Here is a 9,496-nt window from a genome sequence, read left to right on the forward strand (position 1 = left end):
TTGAAGAATTACTTACGTTGTTTGAAGAATTACTTACGTTTTTTTGCTAGCGACGAACCCCGCTCTTGGTGCCATTATTTGTATCTCGCTGAGTTTTGGTATAATACAACACATCATAGCGCGATTGGAATGACTCCTTTTCAAGCCCTTTATGGCCGCCCTCCTCCCAATCTTCCTGCTTATTTGGCTGGCACATCTTCAGTGGCTTCTATTGACTCTACTTTAATAGCACATCAAACACTTCTAGAGCAATTAAAGGAAAACTTGCAGAAAGCTAGGATGCGTATGGTTCATCAAGCCAACATACATCGTCAAGACATTCAGTTTCAAGTGGGCGATTGGGTTTATGTCAGGATCCATATTTATCAACAACTTACCTCTGCTTCTCGAACTTCCCATAAATTAGCTAAACGTTATTTTGGTCCGTTTCAGATTTTAAGTCGTATCGGTCAGGTTGCGTATAAATTGGGGTTACCAGATACCAGTCGCATTCATCCGGTTTTTCATGTCTCCCTTTTGCGTCCTTGTCGTGGAGACCCACAGATGAATCGAGCACCATTACCACCATTGGTGAATGGCGACCTTCCTGTCCTTGAACCTACGGCAATTCTGGATCGACGTCTACAAGATAACAATCAACAAATTCTTGTTTCTTGGAAGGGTTTCACTCCGAGTGAGGCTACGTGGGAAGATGTTCAAGAATTCCAATCCTCTTTTCCTGATTTTGAGATGAACAACGCCCAACCTTGAGGACAAGGTTGTTTTTCAACAGGAGGGCAATGATAGCGAATTGGATCAACAAGATAATAACAATGGGCTTACCCAGCATGATACAACTAGAGCTTCACGGCCCATTCGTGTTAAACAGGTCCTAGCTCGTTACTTGGATTAATTGGGTTGATTGGATGCGGCCCAATATGAAGTCCAGATGGTTTATGAAGTCTTTTTGCAGTATTTGGAATAAGTCTAATCTACACGTGAGATTGAGGAAGTCATTCTAAGATCCACAATTGTAGGCGACATGCATGCATACAGGTTTACCAATTATCTTGCATATTGTTAGTCATTAGCCGTTAGTGGGCATTTGCACGTTTATTTTTTCCAGTTAAATGTTTCCGTTAGTGGTCATTAGCCGTTACCAATTATCTTGTCATTGTTGGATTTGTTTGAGAATATATCAGAAAATTGCTCCAAGCATTGTCTCTTCTTTTTCTATTATTCTTAGGAGTCTAACCAACTCGAATCGGTTACTATCATTTTTTCTTTAAAGAAAATCATAATCATTTGTTCCACGTATATTTATTATTTCTATTTATATTTGGTTTTTTTTTGTTATTTGTACATGCACAGTGGCGGAAATAGCATGGGGCAAGGGGGGCAGATGCCCCCAGTCGATTTGCAATTTTTAGTGTAAAAATTTTGGGTTTTTCGACTTTGCCCCCGGTGGAATTTTTTTTTGCCCCAAAACCTCCATATTTTGCCCCAAAACCTTCGTATTTTGCCCCAAAACCTTCATATTTTTGCCTAAAAACCTCCACATTTTGCTCAAAAATCACCATATTTTTCCCCAAAACCTCCATATTTTACCAAAAAAAGTTGATACGCTTTAAAAAACATTTCTCCCCGGGTGAAAAAAAATTCCTGTTTTCGCCACTGTACATGCATGCTACTAGTGCGGATCGAGTTTTCTTCCTGATTATCACTTTGGCTTTTCTACAAGAAACTTATTTTTTTTATTGAAGTATCTATATCTATCTATACAAACATAATAATTATAAAACTAATCCAATTTTGTTGACTTGTTATTCAACAAGAGACTTATGACAGATGCACAATATTAGATTAAAACAGACAAGTGTCATTGCATCCTTTCCTCGCGTCCCTTTTTTCAATTTAAGAATCAAACAAAAAAAAGTGAATCTGGATTCAAATCAGATTTATCACTTCTTAAAAAATGAATCGATTTGATTTTTGAATTTGAGAAAAAGATTGTGAAGAAGGGAAGCAATGACATGTGCCTGTTTAATCTAAAAGTGTGACATTTCTCTTAAGTTTCTCGTTGAATAAATATGTGTATATATTAGTTTAACAAGTCAGTAAAATTGGATTAGTTTTCTAAATATGTGTATATACGGAGTATTAAACAAAACATAGTTTTTTAAAGTTGATACTTTTTTTAGGTCATGAGGAGGATATAAATACTCTGTGATAGCTAAATTTTTAAATGCATTTTTATCTTTAATTTAAATAAAACAATAGGGTAGTTCTTTATCTTTATTTTACACAGTTTTTTAAAGTTGATACTTATTTCTGTTCTGTGTGTTTTTTTCAAACTAAAAACAAAGAAGTTTAGTTAGTCATTGGACTTGTAGCCCATTTTCGCTGACCAAACTAACCGTCTATTTGTTAACACTACATTTGGTTGGGTTTCGGAGCCCATTTCAACCCACGTAACAGCCCATATAAGTAATGGTTTCGATAAGTGGAATCGTGCAACTCCATAGCAATTCATCGGAAAGTAATATCACATAATCAAAAGCTAACCACAAATCGTGAATCCAAAATCAGTTCAATGAATTATGTTCATACGTTATATATTTTATAACCAACAAACATAACAATTTTTTAAAGTTGGTAATGTTTGGGTCAAAAATGTGGATTATAGATATAAAAACTCTATGATAGCTAAATTTATCAAAATGCATCCTTATCATTATTTTAAACAAAACAAAAGGGCAATTGGTATCACTATCACAACACTGATACATGATACTTGCAATGATAAGTTGAATAGAAAAACAAGATAAGTAAAAAAGGATATCAATATTTCTCTGCTTAAAACTGAAATAATTATTGAAAACTGGCCGATATTTTCATATAGACCCTCAATTATCATTCAACTACCATTTTCCACGACACTGAGAATTTTTTACCAACTGGTATCTCCAATCCCTTTATCTCCACCATTTTGCTCTTCTTACTACCTTTACTTCCTACTTCATCAAATAACTTATGCTCATTTTCGACCATTTCAACCTTCGATAAATCGAAACCGCCATCACCGCCCTCTACATCCATCATAAATCCGCCACGAGCACCACCGCTTAACCCAAGCACCGTTACTTTCTCAATAACCAAACCTTTCTCAAGAGCAAACTTACTCTCAATAACATCTGACCACATTTTTACCACCCCATTCTCAACCTTTGCGCTAAACTCAACATAACTCGACTGCCCGTTGCCCAATCTCATTTCGGGCAGCTCATCGTTATCAACGTAAAGCTTCCCTTTTGCCTCGCCCTTTGTGGACCCCATAGGGAAAGTCACAATAAGTGTAAAAGGTGTTGTTCTTGCTTCCTTTGAAATCATTCCTCCCCTTTGCATAGGAAGAATAGTGTTTTGGTATAAATGGACATTGATCACGTGCAAGGGAGCATCCATTGAGAAAGACTCGGTTTCTTTCGATACAACAACTTGACTCAAATCGAATAGATTGTACCATGTGCCAGGAGGGAACATTACGCTTATTTTCGTTTGTTGTTTATCGAGAACAGGGGACACCATTAGACTACTTCCGAGCAAGAATTGCGTGCTTAAACCATAAAGTTTGGTGATGTTTGGGAACGAGAAGAAAACCGGGCGGGCTATCGGGGCGCCCGTTGTGTGGGCTTCGTAGGATAATGTGTACAAGTAAGGAAGCAACTTGTACCGCATACCTAATGCGTTTCTTGCTGATATAGCAACCGATTTCCATTGGTAAAGTTCTTGTCTCGGCGAGTAGTAGTTCGCGTGGTCTCTTGAAAACGGGTAAAACGCTCCTAGTTCAATCCAACGGTTGCATAATTCTTCTAACGGTTCGGGTTGATGGTGTCTCCAAACTGGGTAAAACCCGCATATGTCTGACCCGACCATTGGAATACCAAACATACCAAAATTCAACATGGTTGAGATTGAATATTTAAGATCATCCCATGTTGCCTTGTTGTCACCGGTCCAATGGGCTGCATAACGGCCCGATCCAACAAATGTGGAGCGGGTCAAGATAAACGGGCGTTTTCCTTGGAGGCTTTGAAGGCCTTTGTGTGTAGCAATGGTTTGAGAGAACCCGTAAATGCTATGAGCATCGTACTCGCGGACCCCATTATAGTGAACCGCGCTAGTCGCTATAGTTTTGTACCCGACTGGGACACTTGTCCCTGATGCATTTATCTTATAAGGTGGCTCATCCCATTGGGTTTTTGTGATATTTTTACAATCCAAACAACAAACCCAACCGGGCCCAGTGCCACTCGGGCACTGTTTCCCTTTAGGAAGTGTGCATAAACCCGAACAAAAATTCGAAGCCTCGTTCATATCAATCCATAGCCCGTCTACTGGCACGAGCTCATGAAACCTCCTGATTTCCTCAGCCCACCAAGAGACAGTTTTTGGGTTGAGGAAATCAGGGAAGTTAACGGGCCCGGGCCAGACTTGGGCTAGATACGGTTTACCTTCGTATTTGATGAAAACATCATTCGCAAGGCCTCGTTGGTATGTGCCATAAGTGGAATTTACTCCGATTCCAGGGTCAATAATGACAATGTACTTCATTCCACGCGAATGTATTTCGTTTAGGAAATTAATTAGTTTCGAATGAGGATAATCTCGCGCGTTAAGAGTAAAATCTTTGTGAGCATCCATATGATCATCATCGTTCCATATGACATCGAGTGGTATTTTCGCCTTTCTGTAGTTTTCGACAACATCTTCGACTACTGATAAGTTATGGTAACCCCATCTACACTGGTGAAACCCTACAAGATGAATTCAGTATACAATTAAACAGTTATAATATGACTATTTTGGAATTTATTATCAATATCAATTATTGGTGTAACATGTTTCTGTTATGTGATGTGGTTTCATTAAATTGGTGACCTACACATGTGTCTCTTGTATGGGTAAAGTTTGATATTAAAAAGCAATAAAATCTTTAAAAAGATTATGTTTCATTAACATTTAACAACACCAACCTTTATTCAACGTGTGAGATGAATTTGACTTGCTAAATCAATCAAACATAGAAGATTGGTGAGAGAAGAATTAATTAAAATATAATTTTTTCATTAGTTTATGAACATAACAAATTGTCGTTTCAGTGTCACAGCGCTAAAAAATACAGCAAGTAAACAATAATAATCATGAACTCACCAAATGACCAGTAAGGCATAGGAGCGGGCCGTCCAATAAGTTGAGTATACTGATCAACAACAGCAATAGGTTCCGGCCCTGAAAAGAAGTAAAAGTCGAAAATACCCCCAATCACTTTATACGTTAACGAATTCCCTCGATACACAACATCCATTCCGTTACTATTTAACAGCAACACACCATGTGCATTACCACCCGGTCTTAAATCCATATAAACCGGATGCGATCCGTACAAATCCATATTCAAATTAATTGCAGATTGATCCGTTGTCCATAACGTGTACGGATCATTCGGAGCTAATTTTATACCGTGCGGTTGCGTGTTTTCACCTAAACCGTATAATGAAGCAGTTTCAGGTAACGTTGTTGAGATTTCAAGATACTGATCCTTGAAAACTAATGAATTGTACGGTGAATTGGTTGTTGAGATTGAATTGAAGAGGATTTCACCGGTTGATTTGCGTTTAATGGAGAATGAAAATGGATCGGCGATGTAATTGAATGTTAATTTGGTGCCGGAGAATTCAATTGGAATGTTAGGGTTTTGATGTTGACCAGTGGTTTGACTTTTAGGTTTAGCTCGTGGTAAGAGGTTGTACGGTACTTCCCACCGTTGGTGATTTGCGTCGGTGATGTGTACTCTTAAACGGTCGTCAGTTTCGTGCCTGAAAACCGATATTCCGTTAAGTTTTCAGTGACGGAAGAAATGCTAAGAAGTTAATAATAGTTCAAGTTTAGTCCCTTAATTTCGTAAGCTATCACACATAACCCCCTAAACTGATATTACTAATTTTTGTTAGTAATAAACTTCCAAAGTGAATACTCCGTCTATCTATAGCAGTATAAAAACTAAATAAATAAATAAATAATGAAATAAAAGTTGCTTGCAAAATATAGAAACATAGTATAGTGAGCTAAAACCACTGTGTATTATTTATTATTTATATATTTGATATATAAAAATAATATAAAGAGATAAGGAGTAGTACAATTGATTATTTATATTTTTTTAATTAATAATGTATATTACTATGATCGTGTCTAGCTAAGTGGAAGTAATAAACACTAAATCTGTTATTTGATGTGTTGATTAAAAGATGTCAAGTTATTATAGTACTAGGGGGTGTATGTAATTAAAATGAAACCTTAAGGGGGTAAAGTGAAAGTTCTAAAAACGGAGATAGGGACTAGTGGAGTAAGTAAATTTTACTTACTTGACGTATAATTGCAAGAGAGGGATATCAGGGCCGTAGATACTGTTTCTTTGTTTGACTTGAAGTTGACCTATAAGTGCACCGTCGGTGGATTTAGTAACGGAAATGAGCCGGTAGCCGTTGCCGAACTTAGTCGGAAGTTCCTTGCCGGAATTAGAAGAAGAAAGAACATGTAAAAAACATGATGAAGTGACAAAAAGGGTGGCTAGAAATTGCACAAGTGGTCTAAAATTAGAGACCATGGCAATGTTTTTTGATGTGTGTCACTGTGTACTGTGTTTTATGTGTTTAAATAGAAGAATTGTAGCGAATGTAGCGAACAAGAGTGATGGGATAAGAGTAAGGAGAAGGGTGAAATAAGTGAATAGGAAGTATATTTATTTAAAAACATTTTATATCTAGCATAATATTACATTTTCCTTTACATTTTTGATATCCATTTAACCATTTTTTGTTTTTTGTTTTTTTTTTTTGAAAAAATTAAATATTTACACAAAATAATTAAAAATTAGTTTTACGCTCATTTTTTTATTTTTTTTGAAAGGTAGGTTGTTGGCATCGAATACTATCATTTGTCATGCACGCACGCACGCACTTTCGGGCAGGAAACTCGAACCGCATTACAAAGATCCGAACGTTAAACCATCCCGAGAGGCAGGCGATCGGATCTGGGTCCTGAATACAGGTCGGTAAAACCTTCCACGGGGCAATTCGGCTTTCAGAAAATAAATCTCACGAATATTTTTCAGGGGAGAGACTCGAACTTGAGACCTCCCCACCTCAATCCCAAAGCACAAATACAAAAGAGTGAACCACTGGACCACTAAGGTGGGTTCAGTTTTACGCTCATTTAATCATCACATTCACTTACTCTATAAAATTTTAGTTATGAGTATATTAGAATAAAACAAATATCTCTATTAAAATACGAGTATATTAAATGATAAGGAATATGATGAAGAGAGTATTATAACTTATCAGCGTATCTTGTTATAATTCAGTAGGTTTATAACTACCTTTAGTGGTTTGATTCTTGATGTTATAATTCAGTAGGCTTATAACTACCTTTAGTGGTTTGATTCTTGATGTTATAATTCAGTAGGCTTATAACTACCTTTAGTGATTTGATTCTTGATTTAGAATACTAATAATGAAGTGTAAGAACAAAGATGATAATGGAGAGAAAGAAAGAAACACTTTGTAAGTGTGAGAAATGGTGCAAGTTTAATGCTTGCATTCATGAGTATTTATAGCCTAAAATCTCAATATAAAAATACATACTTTGTGTACCAAAATTGACTATATGTATACACCAAAATTGACTATCCATATCTATATTATTATTATTATTATAACACTCCCCCTTGGATAGCAATTTTATTTTGTTGAAGATCAACTATAAATTACTGCCTCGTTAAAAACCTTGCTAAAGAAAACCCAGTGGGAAAAAACTTTAGCTAAGGGAAAAAGAGTGCAGCATGGAGTTGACTCCCCCTCAAGTAGACATCGCTTCAGCTGTTACATCTTTTGAACATGTCTCATGCCAATGTTATGAACGTGTGTTCTGAAAATAGCAGTTGGAAGTGCTTTCGTGAAAAGATCAGCAGAGTTTTTGCTAGATTGCACATATCTCATTTCAATCTGGTTGTCCTTAATGAGATTTTGAGTGTATGAGAAGAATCTAGGTGGTATGTGTTTTGTTCGGTCACTTTTGATATACCCTTCTTTCATCTGTGCTATGCAAGCTGCATTATCTTCATAGATAGTTGTTGGACTTTTATCGCGTTCTAGTCCACAAGAATCAGTAATGAGTTGTGTCATTGATCTCAACCAAAAACATTCTCGAGTAGCTTCATGTAATGCAATCACTTCGGCATGATTTGACGATGTAGCAACAAGTGTTTGTTTTTGAGAACGCCATGATATTGCAGTACCTCCATTTAGGAATACATATCCAGTTTGAGATTTAGCTTTATGTGGATCAGATAAATAACCTGCATCTGCATAACCAACCAAATCTTGTTTTGATTCGTTAGAATAAAATAATCCTAAATCAGTAGTTCCTCGAAGGTATCGAAATATGTGTTTGATCCCATTCCAGTGTCTTTTGGTAGGAGCAGAGCTGAACCTTGCCAACAAATTAACTGCAAAAGAAATGTCAGGTCTTGTACAATTTGTAAGATACATAAGAGCTCCAATTGCACTAAGATATGGTACTTCTGGTCCAAGAATGTCTTCTTGATCTTCACATGGACGAAATGGATCAGCTTCAACATTGAGTGATCTAACAACCATAGGAGTACTTAATGGTTTTGCCTTGTCCATATTGAAACGTTTCAAAATCTTTTCAGTATATGTTGTTTGATGTACAAGTAAACCATTAGGCATATGCTCAATTTGTAAACCAAGGCAATACTTGGTTTTTCCGAGATCTTTCATTTCAAATTCTTTCTTTAGAAGTTGAATGGCTTCATGGATCTCTTTATTTGTACCTATGATGTTAAGATCATCAACATAAACAGCTATGATCACATATCCGGATGTTGTTTTCTTAATGAAAACACAAGGGCAAGTAAGATTATTTGTATACCCTTTGTTTATCAAGTAATCACTTAATCGGTTATACCACATACGTCCCGATTGTTTTAACCCATATAAAGATCTTTGTAATTTAATCGAATACATTTCTTTGGGTTTTGCATTTGATGCTTCTGGTACCTTAAATCCTTCAGGTATCTTCATATATATATCACTATCAAGTGATCCATATAGATAAGCAGTCACAACATCCATGAGATGCATTTCTAAATTTTTAGAAACTGCCAGACTGATTAAGTACCTAAAAGTAATTGCATCCATAACAGGAGAATAAGTTTCTTCATAATCAATTCCCGGTCTTTGAGAAAAACCTTGAGCTACAAGTCTAGCTTTATACCTTGTAACTTCATTTTTCTCATTTCTTTTTCGGACAAAAATCCATCTGTATCCTACAGGTTTCACATCTTTAGGAGTGAGAATGATGGATCCGAAAACTTTTCTTTTATTGAGTGATTCTAATTCAGCTCGTATTGCTTCTTTCCATTGAGCCCAAT

The 9,496-nt window shown here is 36.3% G+C and overlaps 1 protein-coding gene across 1 annotated transcript; it reads right to left on the bottom strand.

The window, feature by feature from the left end:
• Positions 1–2,698: 2,698 nt before the first annotated feature.
• Positions 2,699–6,703, bottom strand: LOC139896909 (alpha-xylosidase 1-like). The gene is made up of 3 exons (XM_071879544.1): positions 6,405–6,703; positions 5,191–5,855; positions 2,699–4,793 (listed from the first exon to the last, which is right to left on the bottom strand). Exons 1-3 carry the CDS (start codon positions 6,644–6,646, stop codon positions 2,893–2,895), a joined length of 2,808 nt encoding a protein of 935 aa, XP_071735645.1. The 5' UTR covers positions 6,647–6,703; the 3' UTR covers positions 2,699–2,892.
• Between the last annotated feature and the right edge of the window lie 2,793 nt (positions 6,704–9,496).

The sequence above is a fragment of the Rutidosis leptorrhynchoides genome, chromosome 3, assembly GCF_046630445.1.
Source record: "Rutidosis leptorrhynchoides isolate AG116_Rl617_1_P2 chromosome 3, CSIRO_AGI_Rlap_v1, whole genome shotgun sequence".
NCBI lineage: Eukaryota > Viridiplantae > Streptophyta > Magnoliopsida > Asterales > Asteraceae > Rutidosis > Rutidosis leptorrhynchoides.

What these genes read in the sequence shown, in the direction of transcription:
- LOC139896909 (XM_071879544.1), bottom strand. Translation starts at nt 6,646, where the DNA reads ATGGTCTCTAATTTTAGACCACTTGTGCAATTTCTAGCCACCCTTTTT. An exon ending in CTCTTGCAATTATACGTCAA is followed by an intron (nt 5,856 to 6,404) that starts GTAAGTAAAATT and finishes ATCGGTTTTCAG; the next exon opens with GCACGAAACTGACGACCGTT. An exon ending in TATGCCTTACTGGTCATTTG is followed by an intron (nt 4,794 to 5,190) that starts GTGAGTTCATGA and finishes TTCATCTTGTAG; the next exon opens with GGTTTCACCAGTGTAGATGG.